The sequence below is a fragment of the Heliangelus exortis genome, chromosome 1, assembly GCF_036169615.1.
Source record: "Heliangelus exortis chromosome 1, bHelExo1.hap1, whole genome shotgun sequence".
Classification (NCBI taxonomy): Eukaryota; Metazoa; Chordata; class Aves; order Apodiformes; family Trochilidae; genus Heliangelus; species Heliangelus exortis.
In genome coordinates, this window is record NC_092422.1 from 900,548 (window position 1) to 919,609 (window position 19,062).

The 19,062-nt window shown below is 52.2% G+C and overlaps 2 protein-coding genes across 3 annotated transcripts in view; one reads left to right on the forward strand and one right to left on the reverse strand.

The window, feature by feature from the left end:
• The first annotated feature begins 327 nt into the window (after window positions 1–327).
• On the forward strand, window positions 328–8,192 carry P4HA3 (prolyl 4-hydroxylase subunit alpha 3). 2 transcript variants are annotated; one of them, XM_071734382.1, is made up of 4 exons: window positions 328–463; window positions 1,986–2,054; window positions 6,417–6,513; window positions 8,007–8,192. In XM_071734382.1, exons 1-4 carry the CDS (start codon window positions 425–427, stop codon window positions 8,075–8,077), a joined length of 276 nt encoding a protein of 91 aa, XP_071590483.1. In that variant the 5' UTR covers window positions 328–424; the 3' UTR covers window positions 8,078–8,192. The 2 variants fall into 2 exon arrangements, with proteins under 2 accessions (XP_071590483.1, XP_071590484.1); XM_071734383.1 differs by lacking the exon at window positions 328–463 and adding an exon at window positions 1,436–1,790.
• A 7,200-nt stretch (window positions 8,193–15,392) lies between these two features.
• PPME1 (protein phosphatase methylesterase 1) overlaps window positions 15,393–19,062 on the reverse strand; it is a 41,645-nt gene continuing 37,975 nt past the window's right edge. The window contains exon 14 of the mRNA XM_071758305.1: window positions 15,393–17,300. Within this exon, the coding sequence (XP_071614406.1) occupies window positions 17,282–17,300 (19 nt within the window). The 3' untranslated portion in view covers window positions 15,393–17,281. The remainder of the gene's footprint in view (window positions 17,301–19,062) is intronic.

Consider the following 19,062-nt stretch of genomic DNA (forward strand, 5'->3'; position numbering starts at 1 on the left):
ATGGGGTTGTCCATGGGGTGGTTCATGGGGTTGTCCATGGGGTTGTCCATGGGGTTGTCCATGGGGTTGTCCATTGGGTTGTCCATAGGGTGGTCCATGGGGTGATCATGAGGATGTCCATGGGATTGTCCATGGAGTAGTCAATGGGGTAGTTCATGGGGTTGTCCATGGGGTTGTCCATGGGGTGGTTCATGTGGTTGTCCATGGGGTTGTCCATGGGGTGGTTCATGGGGCTGACAGAGGGAGAGAAAAGAAGGGAGCAATTTCCCTGGGGGCAGCTCAGATCCACCAGGGAGTGGGGTGTGAGGTGCCAGCAGGTGCCAGCAGGCCAAGGTGTGACAGTGTGGGGGTGACTGTCCCCACGGGAGTGACTGTCCCCACCTCCTCACTCTTGGGGCAGTCCAGCAAGAGCCCCCTTTACAGGATGAAGTCGGGCAACAGGATGGCCACGCTCATGATCTACGTGAGTGATCCCTAAGCACCTGGGCATCTGTGGGGTTCAGAGTGAATGGGATTGGAGATCCCAAAATCAGGGAATCCCAAAATCAAAGAATCCTAAAATCAAAAAATTCCACAGTCACAGAATCCCAAAATCAGAGGATCCCAAAATGAAAGAATCCTAAAATCAAAGTACCCCAAAATCACAGAATCCCAGAATGGTTTAGGTTGGATCTTAGGAAGGAATTCTTTGCAGAGAGGGGGATCAGACATTGGGATGGGCTGCCCAGGGAGGGGGTGGATTCTCCATCCCTGGAGGTTTTTAAGAAGGGGCTGAAGGTGGCACTGAGTGCTCTGGGGTGGTTGTGGATTAAAGGGTGGAGTTGATGCTCTCAGAGGTCATTTCCAAGCTGGATAATTCTGGGATTCTGTCTCCCAGAATTTTCCCTGGGGAGGAAGGGAAATCACTCTCTCCAAGTCCCTGAAAGGAGGTTGGAGCCAGGGGGGGGTTGGGCTCTTTTCCCAGGCAACTCTCAGCAAGACAAGAGGCCATGGTCTCAAGTTGTGCCAGGGGAGGTTTAGGTTGGACATTAGAAAGAATTTCTTGATGGAGAGGGGGATCAGGCATTGGAATGGGCTGCCCAGGGAAGGGGTGGATTCTCCATCCCTGGAGATATTTCCAAAGAGCCTGGATGTGGCACTGAGTGCCATGGGCTGGGAACCACGGCGGGAGTTGGACTTGGTGATCCCAGAGCTCCTTTCCAACCCAAATGATTTTGGGATTCTGTGAGAGGAGAAGGGAAATGGGTTAAAACTTGGAGAGAAAGGGGAGATTGAGGTTGGAGATGGGGAAGAAATTCTGGAATTTGAGGGTGGGGAGAGCCTGGAACAGGTTGAGAGAGTTGGGGGTGTTCAGTCTGGAGGAGAGGAGAGAGGAGAGAGGGAGAGGGAAGGGAAGGGAATGGAAGGGAAAGGAAGGGGAGGGGAGGGGAGAGAGAAAAGAGAAGAGGAGAAGGTTCTGGGGAGCCCTTGGAGCATCTTCCAGTGCCTGAAGGGGCTCCAGGAAAGCTGGGGAGGGACTTGGGACAAGGGCCTGGAGGGATGGGATGAGGGGGAAGGGTTTCCAGCTGCAAGAGGGGAGATGGAGAGGAGATCTTGGGGAGGGAGAAATTGTTTGGGGTGAGGGTGCTGAGCCCCTGTCCCAGGGTGCCCAAGGAAGCTGTGGCTGCCCCATCCCTGGCAGTGTCTCAGCCCAGGTTGGATTTGTTTCATGTCCCTGAGGATCAGCTCCAAACGTTCTTTAAATCCCTCCAGGGATGGGGACTCCACCACCCTCCTGGGCCATCCCCATGGTGAGATTTAGGGTGAACACCCCAACCCCATCCCCTGGTGGGTGTTCAATGACATCTGCAGAATACTGAAGAACTTTCAGCCAGGGAGGAGCTGTGGGTGAGCAGGGGAAGCTCCGTGCCTCAGTTTCCCCACTCAGAGCAGCCACACCACATGGGGGGGGGATCATGGATGATATTTTTGTGCTTTTTTTCCAGCTGAGCAGGGTGGAGGCCGGGGGCTCCACTGCCTTCATCCACGCCAACCTCAGTGTGCCCGTGGTTAAGGTGAGGAGGAGCAGGGGGAGCACCCTGAGCTCTTTTGGGGGTCTCAAACTCCAACCCCTGAGCTCCCCTCTGTGTTTTGGGGTGTCAAACCCCAACCCCTGGGCTTCCCTTTGTATTTTGGGGTGCCAAACCCCCACCCCTGGGCTTCTCTTTGTGTTTTGGGGTGCCAAAACCTCATCCTGGGGGTCCCACCTCTCATTTAGTGGTGTCAGAGCCCCATCTTGGAGACCCCAGGTCTCTTTTTGGGGTGTCAAGCCCCAATCTCTGTGCTCCCCTTTGAGTTTTGGGGTGCCAAACCCCATCCCAGGTATCCCACTTCTATTTTTGGGGTGCTAAACCCCTACCCCTGGGCTCTCCTCTGTGTTTTGGGGTGTCAAACCCCAACCTCTGGGCTACCCTTTTTCTTTTGGGGTGCCAAACCCCATCTCAGGGACCCCAGGTCTCTTTTTGGGGTGCCAAACCCCCATCTCAGGTATCCCACGTCCATTTTTGGGGTACTAAACCCCAACCTCTGAGCTCCCCATTTGTGTTTTGGGGTGCCAAAACCCCATCTTGGGGATCCCACCTCTCTTCCTGGGGTGTCAAACCCCAACTTCTGGGCTCCCCTCTGTGTCTTGGGGTGCCAAAGCCACATATTAAGGATCCCAGGTCTCTTTTGGGGTACCAAACCCCAATCCCTGGGCTTCCCTCTGTGTTTTGGGGTGCCAAAACCCCATCTTGGGGATCCCACCTCTCATTTAGTGGTGTCAGAGCCCCATTTTGGGGACCCCAGGTCTCTTTTTGGGGTTCCAAACCCTAACCCTTGGGCTTCCCTTTGTGTTTTGGGGTGCCAAAACATCATCTTGGAGACCCCAGGTCTCTTTTTGGGGTGTCAAGCCCCAATCTCTGTGCTCCCCTTTGTATTTTGGGGTGCCAAAGCCCCATCTTGGGTACCCCAGGTCTCTTTTTGGGGTGTCAAGCCCCAGTCTCTGTGCTCCCCTTTGAGTTTTGGGGTGTCAAAACCCCATCTCAGGTATCCCACTTCCATTTTTGGGGTAATAAACCCCAACCTCTGAGCTCCCCATTTGTGTTTTGGGGTGCCAAAACCCCATCTTGGGGATCCCAGCTCTCATTTAGTGGTGTCAGAGCCCCATCTTGGAGACCCCAGGTCTCTTTTTGGGGTGTCAAGCCCCAATCTCTGTGCTCCCCTTTGAGTTTTGGGGTGCCAAAACCCATCTCAGGTATCCCACTTCTATTTTTGGGGTGCTAAACCCTACCCCTGGGCTTCCCTTTGTGTTTTGGGGTGTCAAACCCCAACCCCTGAGCTCCCCTCTGTGTTTTGGGGTGTCAAACCCCAACCCCTGGGCTCCCCTTTGTCTTTTGGGGTGCCAAAACCTCATCTTGAAGACCCCAGGTCTTTTTTTGGGGTGTCAAACCTCCACCCCTGGGCTTCTCTCTGTGTTTTGGGGTGTCAAACCCCAACCTCTGGGCTACCCTTTTTCTTTTGGGGTGCCAAACCCCATCTCAGGGACCCCAGGTCTCTTTTTGGGGTGCCAAACCCCCATCTCAGGTATCCCACGTCCATTTTTGGGGTACTAAACCCCAACCTCTGAGCTCCCCATTTGTGTTTTGGGGTGCCAAAACCCCATCTTGGGGATCCCACCTCTCATTTAGTGGTGTCAGAGCCCCATTTTGGAGACCCCAGGTCTCTTTTTGGGGTGTCAAGCCCCAATCTCTGTGCTCCCCTTTGAGTTTTGGGGTGCCAAAACCCCATCTCAGGTATCCCACTTCTATTTTTGGGGTGCTAAACCCCTACCCCTGGGCTTCCCCTTGTGTTTTGGGGTGCCAAAACCCCATCTTGGAGACCCCAGGTCTCTTTTTGGGGTGTCAAGCCCCAATCTCTGTGCTCCCCTTTGAGTTTTGGGGTGCCAAGCCCCATCCCAGGTATCCCACTTCCATTTTTGGGGTGCTAAACCCCAACCTCTGGGCTCCCCTTTGTGTTTTGGGGTGCCAAAACCCCATCTTAGGGATCCCAGCTCTCTTTTTGGGGTGTCAAAACTCCAATTCTGGAGCTCCTGGCTCAGTGTTGAGGTTTCCAACCCCAAACCCAGGTCTCTCGGGTTTGTTTTGGGGCTTGGAACCCCAATCCTGGGGCTCCGGGCTTTGTTTTGGGGTCCCAAACCCCAATCCTGGAACTCCTGACCCTGTTTTAGGGTCCCCAACCCCAATCCTTGGGGTCTCAGCTTTGTTTTGGGGTCCCAACTCCCAATCCTGGGACTCCTGACTCTGGTTTTGGGGTCCCAAACTCCAATCCTGGGGTTCCTGTCCCCATTTTGGGATCCCAAACCCCGATCCTGAGGTACCTGAGTCTGTTTTGGGGTCCCAAACCCCAATCCTTGGGGTCTCAGCTTTGTTTTGGGGTCCCAAACCCCAATCCTGGAACTCCTGACCCTGTTTTAGGGTCCCCAACCCCAGTCCTTGGGGTCTCAGCTTTGTTTTGGGGTCCCAACCCCCAATCCTGGGGCTCCTGACTCTGGTTTTGGGGTCCCAAACTCCAATCCTTGGATTCCTGACCCTGTTTTGGGTTTCCCAAACCCCAATCCTGGGGCTTCTGAGTCTGTTTTGGGGTCCCAAACCCCAACCCCAGGGCTCCAGACTTTGTTTTGAGGTCCCAAGCTCCAATCCTTGGGGTCTCAGCTCTGTTTTGGGGGTGTCAAACCCAATCCTGGGATTCCTGACCCTGTTTTAGGGTCCCCAACCCCAATCCTTGGGGTCTCAGCTTTGTTTTGGCATCCCAAACCCCAATCCTGGGACTCCTGACCCTGTTTTGAGGGTCCCAAACCCCAATCCTTGGGGTCTCAGCTTTGTTTTGGGGTCCCAAACCCCAATCCTGGGGTTCCTGTCCCCATTTTGAGGGTCCCAAACCCCAATCCTGGGACTCCTGGCCCTGTTTTGGGGTCCAAATCTCCAATCCTTGGGGTCTCAGCTTTGTTTTGGGGTCCCAAACCCCAATCCTGGGGCTCCTGACCCCGTTTTGGGGTCCCAAACTCCAATCCTGGGATTCCTGACCCTGTTTTGGGATCCCAAACCACAATCCTTGGGGTCTCAGCTTTGTTTTGGGGGTGTCAACCCCCAATCCTGGGGCTACTGTCCCCATTTTGGGGTCCCAACCCCCAATCCTGGGATTCCTGACCCTGTTTTGGGGTTCCCAAACCCCAATCCTGGGGCTCCTGACCCCGTTTTGGGGTCCCAACCCCCAATCCTGGGACTCCTGACCCTGTTTTAGGGTCCCCAACCCCAATCCTTGGGGTCTCAGCTTTGTTTTGGGGTCCCAACCCCCAATCCTGGGGTTCCTGTCCCCATTTTGGGATCCCAAACCCCAGTCCTGGGATTCCTGTCCCTGTTTTGGGATCCCAAACCCCAATCCTTGGGCCCCCAACTCTGTTTTGGGGTCCCAAACCCCAATCCTGGGACTCCTGGCCCTGTTTTGAGGATCCCAAACCCCAATCCTGAGGTACCTGAGTCTGTTTTGGGGTCCCAATCTCCAATCCTTGGGGTCTTGTCCCCGTTTTGGGATCCCAAACCCCAATCCTGGGACTCCTGACCCTGTTCTGGGGTCCCAAACTCAATACTTGAGGTCTCAGCTTTGTTTTGGGATCCCAGACCCCAATCCTTGGGGTCTCAGCTTTGTTTTGGGGGTGTCAACCCCCAATCCTGGGGCTCCTGTTCCCATTTTGGGGTCCCAACCCCCAATGCTGGGATTCCTGTCCCCGTTTTGGGGTCCCAACCCCCAATCCTGGGATTCCTGTCCCCGTTTTGAGGGTCCCAAACCCCAATCCTTGGGCCCCCAGCTCTGTTTTGGGATCCCAAACCCCAATCCTGGGGTTCCTGTCCCCGTTTTGGGATCCCAAACCCCAATCCTTGGGGTCTCAGCTTTGTTTTGGGGTCCCAAACCCCAATCCTGGGGTTCCTGTCCCTGTTTTGGGGTCCCAAACTCCAATCCTGGGATTCCTGACCCCGTTTTGGGATCCCAAACCACAATCCTTGGGGTCTCAGCTTTGTTTTGGGGGTGTCAACCCCCAATCCTGGGGCTCCTGTCCCCGTTTTGGGGTTCCAACCCCCAATCCTGGGATTCCTGTCCCCGTTTTGAGGGTCCCAAACCCCAATCCTTGGGCCCCCAGCTCTGTTTTGGGATCCCAAACCCCAATCCTGGGATTCCTGTCCCCATTTTGAGGGTCCCAAACCCCAATCCTGGGGTTCCTGTCCCCGTTTTGGGATCCCAAACCCCAATCCTTGGGGTCTCAGCTTTGTTTTGGGGGTGTCAACCCCCAATCCTGGGGCTCCTGTCCCCGTTTTGGGGTCCCAGCCCCTCTCACCCCACAGAATGCTGCCCTGTTCTGGTGGAACCTGAGGAGGAACGGGGATGGGGATGGGGCCACCCTGCACGCTGCCTGCCCCGTCCTGGCTGGGGACAAATGGGGTAAGAGGGGGAAAAAAAATCCTGGATAATGGGGAGAAAAAAAATTGGGGAAAAAAAATCCTGGGTAATGGGGGAAAAATTCTGGATAATGGGGGAAAAATCCTGGATAATGGGGGAAAAAAATCCTGGATAATGGGGAGAAAAAAAATTGGGGGAAAAAAAATCCTGGGTAATGGGGGAAAAATTCTGGATAATGGGGGAAAAATCCTGGATAATGGGGGAAAAAAATCCTGGATAATGGGGGGGGGAAAAATAATCCTGGATTATGGGGAAAGAAAAATCCTGGGTAATGGGGACAAAAAATCCTGGATAATGGGGGGAAAAAAGAATCCTAGATAATGGGGTAAAAAAAAATCCTGGATAATGGGGAGAAAATAAATCCTGGATAATGGGGGGGGAAAAAAATCTTGGGTTATGGGGAAAAAAAATTGTTGATAATGGGGAAAAAAAAACCCTGGATAATGAGAAAAAAAATCCTGGATAATGGGGACAAAACATCCTGGATAATGGGGGAAAAAAAGAATCCTGGATAATGGGGTAAAAAAAAAGTCCTAGATAATGGGGAGAAAATAAATCCTGGATAATGGGGAAAAAATCCTGGAGGAAAAAAAATCCTGGATTATGGGAGAAAAAAAAAACTTGAATAATGGGGGGAAAAAACCCCTGGATAACGGGGGAAAAAAATCCTGGATAATGGGGAAAAAAAAAATCTCATCAAAGTGGGGCAGGGGGGACAGTGGCTGATGGAGGTCCTTGTGTCCTTGTCCTTGTGTCCTTGTGTCCTTTTGTCCTTGTCCTTGTGTCCTTGTCCTTATCCTTGTGTCCTTGTGTCTTTGTGTCCTTGTGTCCTTGTCCTTTGTGTCCTTGTCCTTGTGTCCTTGTCCTTGTGTCCTTTCCTTGTCCTTTTCCTTGTGCCCTTGTCCTTGTTCTTGTCCTTGTGTCTTTGTGTCCTTGTCCTTGTGTCCTTGTCCTTTGTGTCCTTTGTGTCCTTGTCCTTATCCTTATCCTTATCCTTGTCCTTGTGTCCTTGTGTCCTTGTCCTTGTGTCCTTTTCCTTGTCCTTTGGTCCTTGTGTCCTCGTGTCCTTGCCTTGTCCTTGTCCTTGTATCTTTGTCCTTGTCCTTGTGTCCTTGTCCTTTTCCTTGTCCTTTGGTCCTTGTCCTTTGTGTCCTTGTCCTTTTCCTTGTCCTTGTCCTTGTGTCCTTGTCCTTGTGTCCTTGTCCTTTTCCTTGTCCTTTGGTCCTTGTCCTTGTGTCCTTGTCCTTTGTGTCCTTGCCCTTGTCCTTGTCCTTTTCCTTGTCCTTTTCCTTGTGTCCCTGTCCTTGTCCTTGTGTCCTTGTGTCCTTGTGTCCTTGTCCTTGTCCTTGTCCTTGTGTCCTTGTCCTTGTGTCCTTGTCCTTGTCCTTGTCCTTGTGTCCTTGTCCTTGTGTCCTTGTCCTTTGTGTCCTTCTCCTTGTCCCTTGTCCTTGTCCCCTTCTTCTTATCCCTTCCAGTGGCAAACAAGTGGATCCATGAGCACGGGCAGGAATTCCGGAGGCCGTGCAGCACGGAGCCAGGGGACTGAGCACCCATGGGTGCCCCCAGGGCTGCAGCAAGAGGAGGGGAGGAAGGGGACCAAACGTGGTGAAAAACTGTGGCCAAATCTGATGGAAATAAAGGCAAAAGAGATCAAACTGGAACTGGGGGAAATATCTGTGTGGTTGTTGATGGGAGGAACTGGGGGGGGGATGTGTGAGGGTCCCCCCCAAACTGGAGCCTGAATGGATCCTGAAGCTCCCTCCTCCAGCTGGAGATGGGGAAAAATAAAAAAAAAAATGGGAGAGGAGAAGGGAAATGGGTTAAAACTTGGAGAGAAAGGGGAGATTGAGGTTGGAGATGGGGAAGAAATTCTGGAATTTGAGGGTGGGGAGAGCCTGGAACAGGTTGAGAGAGTTGGGGGTGTTCAGTCTGGAGGAGAGGAGAGGAGAAGGAGAAGGAGAAGGAGAAGGAGAAGGAGAAGGAGAAGGAGAAGGAGAAGGAGAAGGAGAAGGAGAAGGAGAAGGAGAAGGAGAAGGAGAAGGAGAAGGAGAAGGAGAAGGAGAAGGAGAAGGAGAAGGAGAAGGAGAAGGAGAAGGAGAAGGAGAAGGAGAAGGAGAAGGAGAAGGAGAAGGAGAAGGAGAAGGAGAAGGAGAAGGAGAAGGAGAAGGAGAAGGAGAAGGAGAAGGAGAAGGAGAAGGAGAAGGAGAAGGAGAAGGAGAAGGTTCTGGGGAGCCCTTGGAGCAGCTTCCAGTGCCTGAAGGGGCTCCAGGAAAGCTGGGGAGGGACTTTGGACAAGGGCCTGGAGGGATAGGATGAGGGGGAAGGGTTTCCAGCTGCAAGAGGGGAGATGGAGAGGAGATCTTGGGGAGGGAGAAATTGTTTGGGGTGAGGGTGCTGAGCCCCTGTCCCAGGGTGCCCAAGGAAGCTGTGGCTGCCCCATCCCTGGCAGTGTCTCAGCCCAGGTTGGATGGGGCTTGGAGCAACCTGGGCTGTGGGAGGGGTCCCTGCACATCCAGGGGTTGGAACTGGATGATTTTTAAGGTCTCCTCCATCCCAACCCATTCCATGATTCCATCCCTGGCAGTGCTGGGGCCTTCTTTAGGTTTCAGACTGAACAGAACAATCAGAACCAGAACAAAACTTCTGCCTCCCACCCATCTCCTGCAGCACCCACTGTGTTTGGGGCCTGGTTCTGCCACCCCAAACTCTGCTCTTGTCCCCAAAACATCTTTTTTGGGGGGAGCTTCCCTTTCCTTTGCACCCCCAGAGGGGTTTGTGGGGTTTTTGGGGTTTCTGGGGCAGGTGCTGCCTCCCAATGGGAAGGTGAAGATCCCTTTGTCCAGCCTGACCACAGCCTCTGTGTGGAAGGCAAATAAAATAAAATAAAATAATAAAAAAAAAAGAAAAATAAAAGGAGAAAGAGGCAGTGGGGATCTTCAGCAGTGTCTGGAGATGGGGCAGAGAATCCCAAAATGGGGCAGGGAGCTCAGAGATGGAGCTGAGAACCTGGAGGTGGGGCAGGGAGGTTGGAGATGGGGCAGGGAATCCCAAAATGGGGCAGAGAATCCCAAAATGGGGCAGGGAATCCCAAAATGGGGCAGAGAATCCCAAGAGGGAGCAGGAAAATCCAAGAGGGAGCAGGGAGGTTGGAGATGGGGCAGGGAACCCAGAAATGGGGCAGAGGACCTGGTTATGGGGCAGGGAGGTTGGAGATGGGGCAGGGAACCAAGATATGGGGAAGGGAGGTTGGAGATGGGGCAGGGAACCCCATGATGGAGCAGGGAATCCCAGGAGGGGCCAGAAAAGTTGGAGATGGGGCAGAGAATCCCAAAATGGGGCAGAGAATCCCAAGAGGGAGCAGGAAAATCCAAGAGGGAGCAGGGAGGTTGGGGATGGGGCAGAGAGCCCCAAAATGGGGCAGGAAATCCCAAGAGAGGGCAGGAAGCTTGGAGATGGGGCAGGGAACCCATAAATGGGGCAGAGGACCTGGATATCAACAGGAAGATTGGGGATGGGGCAGAGAACCCCATGATGGAGCAGGGATCCCAAGAGGGGGCAGGGAGGTTGGTGATGGGGCAGAGAATCCCAAAATGGGGCAGGGAATCCCAAAATGGGGCAGGGAATCCCAAAATGGGGCAGATAATCCCAAAATGAGGCAGGGAATCCCAAAATGGAGAAGGGAATCCCAAGAGGGAGCAGAAAAATCCAAGAGGGAGCAGGGAGGTTGGAGATGGGGCAGGGAACCCAAAGGTGGAGTAGAGAACTTGGATATGGGGCAGGAAGGTTGGAGATGGGGCAGGGAACCCAAAGGTGGAGTAGAGGACTTGGATATGGGGCAGGGAGGTTGGAGACGGGGCAGAGAGCCCCAAAATAGGGCAGGAAATCCCAAGAGGGGGCAGGAAGCTTGGAGAAGGGGCAGGGAACCCAGAAATGGGACAAAGGACTTGGATTTGGGGCAGGGAGGTTGGAGATGGGGCAGGGAACCAAGATATGGGGCAGGGAGGTTGGAGATGGGGCAGGGAACCCAAAGGTGGAGTAGAGGACTTGGATATGGGGCAGGAAGGTTGGAGACGGGGCAGAGAGCCCCAAAATAGGGCAGGAAATCCCAAGAGGGGGCAGGAAACTTGGAGAAGGGGCAGGGAACCCAGAGATGGGGCAGAGGACTTGGATATGGGGCAGGGAGGTTGGAGATGGGGCAGAGAATCCCCAGAGGGGGCAGGGAACCCATAAATGGGGCAGAGGACTTGGATTTGGGGCAGGGAACCCATAAATGGGGCAGAGGACCTGGTTATGGGGCAGGGAGGTTGGAGATGGGGCAGAGAATCCCCAGAGGGGGCAGGGAACCCAGAAATGGGGCAGAGGACCTGGATATGGGGCAGGGATACTGCACTGTTTTCCTTGGGCAGTTCCAATGGGAATCAGCCAAGATAAAGGGAGGATCAAGCTGGAGACCATCCAGAAACTTCCCAACTCCACATCCATCCGGGCTGATCCATGGGATGTTGGGATGAGATGAAAATCCTGGGGGATGGAGGAGCAGAGGGGAGCAGCCTTGGGGGGTCCAGGCCACCCCATCACCTTTCAGCTTCTTTAAGCTGGAATTAAAAAAAAAAAGGACCAAAAAACTTCAGGAGGGGAAGGGAAAGTCCAGGCTGGAATCTCCCAGGGTTCTCCTGCTTGTTTTAGGTTCCAAAATGTGCATTTTCCCACTTCCTGGCTGTGTTTTATCCAACCTTGGGCTGATTTTTCTGTGTGCCTGAGCTGGGCAGGGGAAGAGAAGCAGGAGGCAAAATTTCAGAGCAGATTTCCCCCAAAATTCCTCCTCTGCACATAAAGAAAACCTTGTATAAAACACAGGGGCTGAGACAGCAGAGCCAGAGGACCAGGATTTATTATTTCCAGATGTTTCTGTCGTGGAGAAGGGGGGAAAAAAAAAGTAATTGTGGCTGAAATATCATCCCTTCCTTGGAAGGAGTGAGGGGAAGGGCTGGGGGAAATTTGGGGGATGATGAGAAACTTCCATGAGTCACCAAAAAAAAACCAAAAAACCCCAATGCTTGGGTTTGGCCCTGGGGATGTCCCAGGAAAAGCTGGATCCACAGCTTTGCTCCAAGGAAGAACTGGAGGTGAAGGGAAAGAAGGAATTCCCAGCCTTGGGAATTTTCAGAAATGGTTTATTTGTAGGAGGAACAGACCCCAAAGGGGAGGGGGCTGGGGTGGGACACAGAGCTCTGATGTTCACAGACATTTTCCTTGGGGAAAAACAGCACATGGCAAGAGGGGGATCCTGGAATGGGTTGGAAGGGACCCAAAAGCTCCTCCAGTTCCAACCCCTGGATGTGCAGGGACCCCTCCCACAGCCCAGGTTGCTCCAAGCCCCATCCAACCTGGGCTGAGACACTGCCAGGGATGGGGCAGCCACAGCTTCCTTGGGCACCCTGGGACAGGGGCTCAGCACCCTCACCCCAAAGAATTTCTCCCTCCCCAAGATCTCCTCTCCATCTCCCCTCTTGCAGCTGGAAACCCTTCCCCTCATCCCATCTCTCCAGGCCCTTGTCCCAAGTCCCTCCCCAGCTTTCCTGGAGCCCCTTCAGGCACTGGAAGATGCTCCAAGGGCGCCCCAGAACCTTCTCCTTCTCCTTCTCCTTCTCCTTCTCCTTCTCCTTCTCCTTCTCCTTCTCCTTCTCCTTCTCCTTCTCCTTCTCCTTCTCCTTCTCCTTCTCCTTCTCCTTCTCCTTCTTCTTCTCCTCCTTCTTCTCCTTCTCCTCCTCCTTCTCCTCTCTCTTCCAGACTGAACACCCCCAACTCTCTCAACCTGTTCCAGGCTCTCCCCACCCTCAAATTCCAGAATTTCTTCCCCTTCTCCAACCTCAATCTCCCCTTTCTCTCCAAGTTTTAACCCATTTCCCTTCTCCTCTCCCTACCCCCCCGTGTCCAAAGCCCTCCCCCAGCTTTCTTGGAGCCCCTTCAGATATTGGAAGGTTGCTCTGAGCTCACCTGGGAGCCTCCTCTTCTCCAGGCTGAACAACCCCAATCCCTCAGCCTGGCTTCCCAGGGAGCTGCTCAGCCCTCTGAGCATTTCAGTGGCTCCTCTGGACACCTTCCAGGAGCTCTGTGTCCTTCATCCCCTTGGGATCAGCCCAACTCTCCAGTCTCTCCAGGTCCCTCTGCAGAGCCCTCCTGCCTTCCAGCTGATCCACACTCCCCCCAGCTTGGGGTCACCTGGGAATTTGCTGCTGATGGACTCAATCCCCTCATCTAAATCCTCACTAAAGATATTAAACAGCACTGGGCCCAACACTGATCCCTGGGGGACACCACGGCCGCCATTTTGATGCAGCCCCGTTCAGCACCACTCTCTGGGCCCGGCCCTCCAGCCAGTTCCTAACCCAGCACAGATGCCCCTGGCCAAGCTGTGGCCTGACAGCTTTTTCAGGAGAATCCTCTGGGAGACGGTGCCAAAGGCCTTGCCTTTTCTTCTGGGCAGTTTTTAGGGTTGTTGTCACCAAAAGTGCAGGACCCGGCACTTGGAATGTTGAACCTCATCCCCTTGGGATCAGCCCAACTCTCATAGAATCATAGAATTAGCCGGGTTGGAAGGGACCTCAGAGATCATCAAGTCCAACCCTTGACCCACCGGAGCAGTTGCTAGACCATGGCACTGAGTGCCACATCCAGTCTTTTTTTAAATGTCTCCAGGGACGGAGAATCTACCACCTCACCGGGCAGTCCATTCCATAGCCTAATCACCCTCTCCGTGAAGAAATTCTTTCTAATATCTAATCTAAACCTCCCCTGGCACAACTTAAGACTGTGTCCTCTTGTCTTGTTGGAGGTCATCTGTGAAAAGAGTCCAGCTCCCACCTCGCTACAGCCTCCTTTCAGGTAGTTGTAGACAGCAATGAGGTCTCCCCTGAGCCTCCTCTTCTTCAGGCTGAACACCCCCAGCTCCCTCAGCCTCTCCTCATAGGATCTGTGCTCGAGTCCCTTCACCAGCCTGGTTGCCCTCCTTTGGACCTGTTCCAGGACCTCTACATCCTTCTTAAACTGAGGGGCCCAGAACTGGACACAGTACTCGAGGTGTGGCCTCACCAGCGCTGAGTACAGGGGAAGAATCACCTCCCTGGACCTGCTGGTGACGCTGTTTCTGATACAGGCCAGGATGCCATTGGCCTTCTTGGCCACCTGGGCACACTGTTGGCTCATGTTCAGTTTCTTGTTAATGCAGACTCCCAGGTCCCTTTCTGTCTGGCTGCTCTCCAGCCACTCTGTCCCCAGCCTGTAGCGCTGCATGGGGTTGTTGTGGCCAAAGTGCAGGACCCGGCACTTGGCCTTGTTGAACCTCATCCCCTTGGGATCAGCCCAACTCTCCAGTCTCTCCAGGTCCCTCTGCAGAGCCCTCCTGCCTTCCAGCTGATCCACACTCCCCCCAGCTTGGGGTCACCTGTGAAGTTGCTGCTGCTGTCCTTGAGCTCTCTGCTAATGCTGTGAGGTCCACATAGGCAGATCCAAGCAGTCGATCTGTATCAAGGGGTCTTTCCACATTCTTTTCTTTCCCACATGCCCACCACACCTGGATTTCTAACCTCTCCTCTTGGAAGAACCAAAGCAGTCCTTGGCTCCTGAGAGTCACTTGGTTTGGTTTCCTGAAGTTCACTGTAACATTCTTTGTGTCCTGGCTCAATTTTGGCCTTTGAAGCCAAAGTTTTGGATGATTTTTAAGGTCCCTTCCAACCCAAACCAGTCTGGGATTCTCTGATCTGTCCCCACCACCTCCTCTGAGAGCTCCCCAACCAGGAGCTCAGTTTAGAAGCCACTCCATGCTTCACTCCAGTGCTTAATTTTATTTATTTTCTTTTTCAGAGTGTCCTGGTTGCACAGGCAGAGACCTCTCCACTCCCATTAAACATGGGTATTTTTAATTGGTTTTGTTACCACCTCTCACCAACTTCACCCTTGGAGCAGGGCAGGCTGGAGACAAAAAAAGGCTCAAAAATAAATATTTTAAGAAGTGAACCATGCTATAAACCACCACCCCATCCCCCCCAAACTGCACCTTCTGCTCCTGCCAAGCCTTGGGATTTTCCATTGTGAAAGTTTCCACTGAGCCTCAACCCAATGACTGGAACAAAAGTGAGATTTTGAAACAACCCCAAGCTCTGGTGTAAAAGCAGCATCAGTTCAGCCTCCTCCTGCCCCTATCTGTTTTTACACACCATGGAAAAATGCAGCAATAAAAACCTGGTGGCTCTTGAAGGATTTTCTGGATATCCTCATTTTTCAGCATTTCTCCTCTCTGCAGCTACTTTTACCATGGTCTGGGTCAATCACCCAGATAAATCACTTCACCTAAATACCATTCCACCCTGCCTGCAGCTCCCTGGAAAAAAAAAATAAAAAAAAAGAGAGGAAGCTGGAAGAGGAACATGAATATTTCTCAAACAAAAGCATACGTGGCTCGACACAGCTGAAAGGAATTCCCCCTTCCACCCTCCCTTGCTGCTCTCCCTGGGTCACCATTTTCTGAAGCCAGCTCCCCATGAACCTTTTCAGTGCAAATCAGGGCTGTGCCCCATTCAGGAGGCTGTGGAAATATTTTTTTTCCCACTCCTCAAAACATGAACAACAAAAAAAAAAGAATTCTGGGGACCCCCAGAGGGCTCAGACCCAGCCATTTGTTTTCCAAAGGTGCTGCTACAGAACACAAACTGTGTTTCTTTTGCTTCCCAAGGAGGGTTTTTGTTTGTTTGCCTGTTTTTTTGTTAATATCTCACAAAATGGGAAAGGAAATGAAAGGGGTAACAGGAGATGCAAAAGGAAGGAGGTTCCACAATGAATGACTCAGAGCCAGAGCCTCCAAGTTACTTCAGCCTGGAGGAATGTGATTTTATTTTATTATTTTTTTTTTTTTTTAACCAAGATCACTCATGATGAGGACAACAGGCACATGCTTGAAGGATCCTGTGAAGGGAGACTCTGGACATCCACAGTTAGTATTTCACCTCTAACAATTCCAAGACAGGAGGCAAACCTGGGAAGGGCTGGGAATTTTGCCCGTCTTCAGGATCCAGCTGGGGAAAGTGGGATTTTTGCATCTCAGCTACCAAAAAATCCATTTTATCCATCAGGAAAGGAAACCAGGGGTGGATGTTACATCAAAGTCAGATGGTAAACAGAACAAATTAAAAAAAAAACACAATGAAGAGGGTGACTTACAGAGGGAACTGTTGGGAGTCGGCGGTTGCTCTTGTGACACCCGAGTGGCCACCAGGAGAGAGGAAAAACTCTCTGAAAAAAGAGGTTTTCTTGTCTCTTAATCCAGGCATTTCCTTCCTTGCTCTGTCAGGAGAGGGGACATGGAACAAGGCCACAATTGCTGCATCCAGGGGGATGGAATCAAAGAGATGAGTGAGTCCCCAGCGAGGCAAACTCCCAAATGAAACCCGACTTTGCCAGCTCCCTGCACTCCCTCTGCCTCACCTGCACCTTGGAAGTGCCCAAAATCCATCACAGGATACAGGACACAGCCACCCAGGGCAGCTCCCAACTCAAGGCAACGACAGAACTGAGCAAAACAGGGCCAAAAATCCTGCTTTCATCAGACAGCATCGAGGAGGTTATGGACACGTGGCAAAAAAAAAAAAAAATTTAAAATACAGTGAAAATTTCAGACAACCACCAGCAAAACACAGAGGAAAACTGCTCCAAAAACGTGTCTGCTCTTATGCCCAATAGTGAAATTAGGTGAAAGCAACCTGACAAACTGTCTGTGGGTGATTTAACCCTGAAGAGAAGCTAACTACTGCATTGACATGGGAATAGGGAAGGCAGGAATTAGGGAGGGAGGGTAAAAACCAGGCCTTTCCTCCAGTCCTGGGGGGAGCAAAATGTGGCAGCAGCTGCCAACACCTCCATCAGGGACTCCAAGCTCTTCCAGGCTTTTATCCACTGCATTTATTTTTTTTTTCAGGCCACGTGGTGACTGCTGCTCTTGGGTCCTCCTCAACAAGACAGCCCCAGATTTATTAAAAAGCTGCAAGACTGATATGGAGCTCGTGGTCCTCCCCCCATTGCCTTTTTTTTTTGTTTTGTTTTGTTTTTTGACAGTCCTGTCCAGCTCTGCAGAGGAAAGGAGCATTTAGGCTGCTCCTGCAGCTTCTTAACTCTTAAGGCTGGCACTGGTGAGATGAAACCTGAGCTCCCAAGGAAGCTGATTCCTCATCTGCTTTGAGGGCAAGAAACGTTCGTATCAAAAGAAAATAAAAATAAAAATAAAATAAAAAAAAAAAAAACAAAACCCCAAACCCAAACCAAAAGCAAACCTGAGGGGCACTTCAAAGACAATTAAGACAATTCTGTGGAGAAATCCTGAAGCCTTTGGCTGTGCTGCAATGCCCTCAGTGGATCTGGACTGCCAACAGCCCCTTTGCAGTTGGGTCCAAGAAAGCCTGAGAATTGATGGAGATTGGGATGGTCGATTACTTGGGGATTCAGGAGGAATTTCCTTGTGGCAGCAGAGAGGAGCCCATTTCCAAGGGCCTGAAGAGCTTCTTGTGGTCTTCAGTCCAAGCTGCTTCCCAAGCAAGGAAGTCCCTAAGCATTTACACCTTCTGGAGAACTAGTTCTAAGGGATGAAATCTCACACCAACTTCTCACTGCTGCTGGAGAGATGAAAGGAGATGGATACATCACAGTGGCCTCTGGAGCAGTTTATTTACAACAGGACTCAGTGCTGGAGAACACCAGGATATTAACAAGCAGGAAACACACTGGGAAAAAAAAAAAAAAAAAGAGTGGAAGAAAGGTTATCCATTAAAATCACAAATTTTTTTTAATTGGAAAAAATCTTTATGATCATTCAGCCCAAGCATTAACCCAGCTCTGCTGAGTCCACTGCTAAACCTCAGCACCACAGCTCCAGGGCTTGGAAATCCCTCCAGGGATGATGGGGACTCCACCACTGCCCTGGGCAGCCTGGGACAGGGAATGACAACCCTTTCCAGGAAGGAATTGTTCCTAAAATCCATCCTCAACTTCCCCTGGTGCAAGGTGAGGCCATTTCCTCTTTTCTATCACTTGTTATTTGGGAGAAGAAACCAACTCCCTTGTCTCCAACCTCCTCTCAGGGAGTTGCAGAGATCCAGAAGTTCTCCCCTCATCCTCCTTTTCTCCAGGCTGAACACCCCCAGCTCCCTCAGCTGCTCAGACTTGTGCTCCAAATTTTTTCTTTCTAGGCCTTTAGCTCCATGACACCCTAAATCCAGTTCAAACAAGGCCAGTGGGGGTTGGTCTGCCATGGAAGTTCAAATCAGCACCACTGCACTCAAGAATAACTTAGACTTATAGAATTATTTTTGGTTGGAAAAGACCTTGGAGATCATCAAAGCCAATCTTTAACCTAACTTGAAGGCTACAGAAGAGAAACCCAAAGGTTTTGTTGCTGTTTCTGGCTTTAAGGACATGGGGTGGCCTCACTTTCTCCAAGCCTCTTGTTTTAAAGCTGCTTTTGCTACACCCCAACAGCAGCAGCCTCAGGGCAGGGACTTCAGAGACTCAAAGAGAGCACAGATGTCCAAATTCCTGCTGGAGATACCACAATTCCTTAGATTTGAAACATGCAGTCCAGAGTCCTGCATTTCTACTGTCTCAGCACCAAGAGCCCAGGAGAAAAGGGGGAAAAGAAAGAGATCATCCAGCAACACCCCTTTCATAGAATCCTAGAATTGTCTGGGTTGGAAGGGAGCTCAGAGCTCCTCAAGTCCAACCCTTGATCCACTCCCCCCGTGGTTCCCAGCCCATGGCACTCAGTGCCACATCCAGGCTCTTTGGAAATATCTCCAGGGATGGAGAATCCACCCCTTCCCTGGGCAGCCCATTCCAATGCCTGATCCCCCTCTCCATCAAGAAATTCTTTCTCATGTCCAACCTAAACCTCCCCTGGCACAACTTGAGACCATGGCCTCTTGTCTTGCTGAGAGTTGCCTGGGAAAAGAGCCCAACCCCCCCCTGGCTCCAACCTCCTTTCAGGGACTTGGAGAGAGTGATGAGGTCTCCCCTGAGCCTCCTCTTCTCCAGCCTCAACACCCCCAGCTCCCTCAGCCCTTCCTCACAGCATTTCTGCTGGATCCCTTCACCAGCCCAGTTGCCTCCTTTGGACCTGCTCCAGCACCTCAAGCTCCTTCCTGAGCTCAGGGGCCCAGAACTGGACACAGGACTCAAGCTCTGGCCTCCCCAGAGCTGAGCACAGGGGCAGAATCCCTTCCCTGGACCTGCTGGCCACGCTCTTCCTCAGCCAGCCCAGGATGCCATTGGCCTTCTTGGCCACCTGGGCACACTGCTGCCTCCTCTTCAGCTTCCTGCCAATCCCAGCTCCCTTTCTGCCACTCTCTGCCCAGCCTGGAGCTCCCCAGGGGCTTCTTGTCTTGAACCTCATCCCCTTGGGATCAGCCCAACTCTCCAGTCTCTCCAGGTCCCTCTGCAGAGCCCTCCTGCCTTCCAGCTGATCCACACTCCCCCAGCTTGGGGTCACCT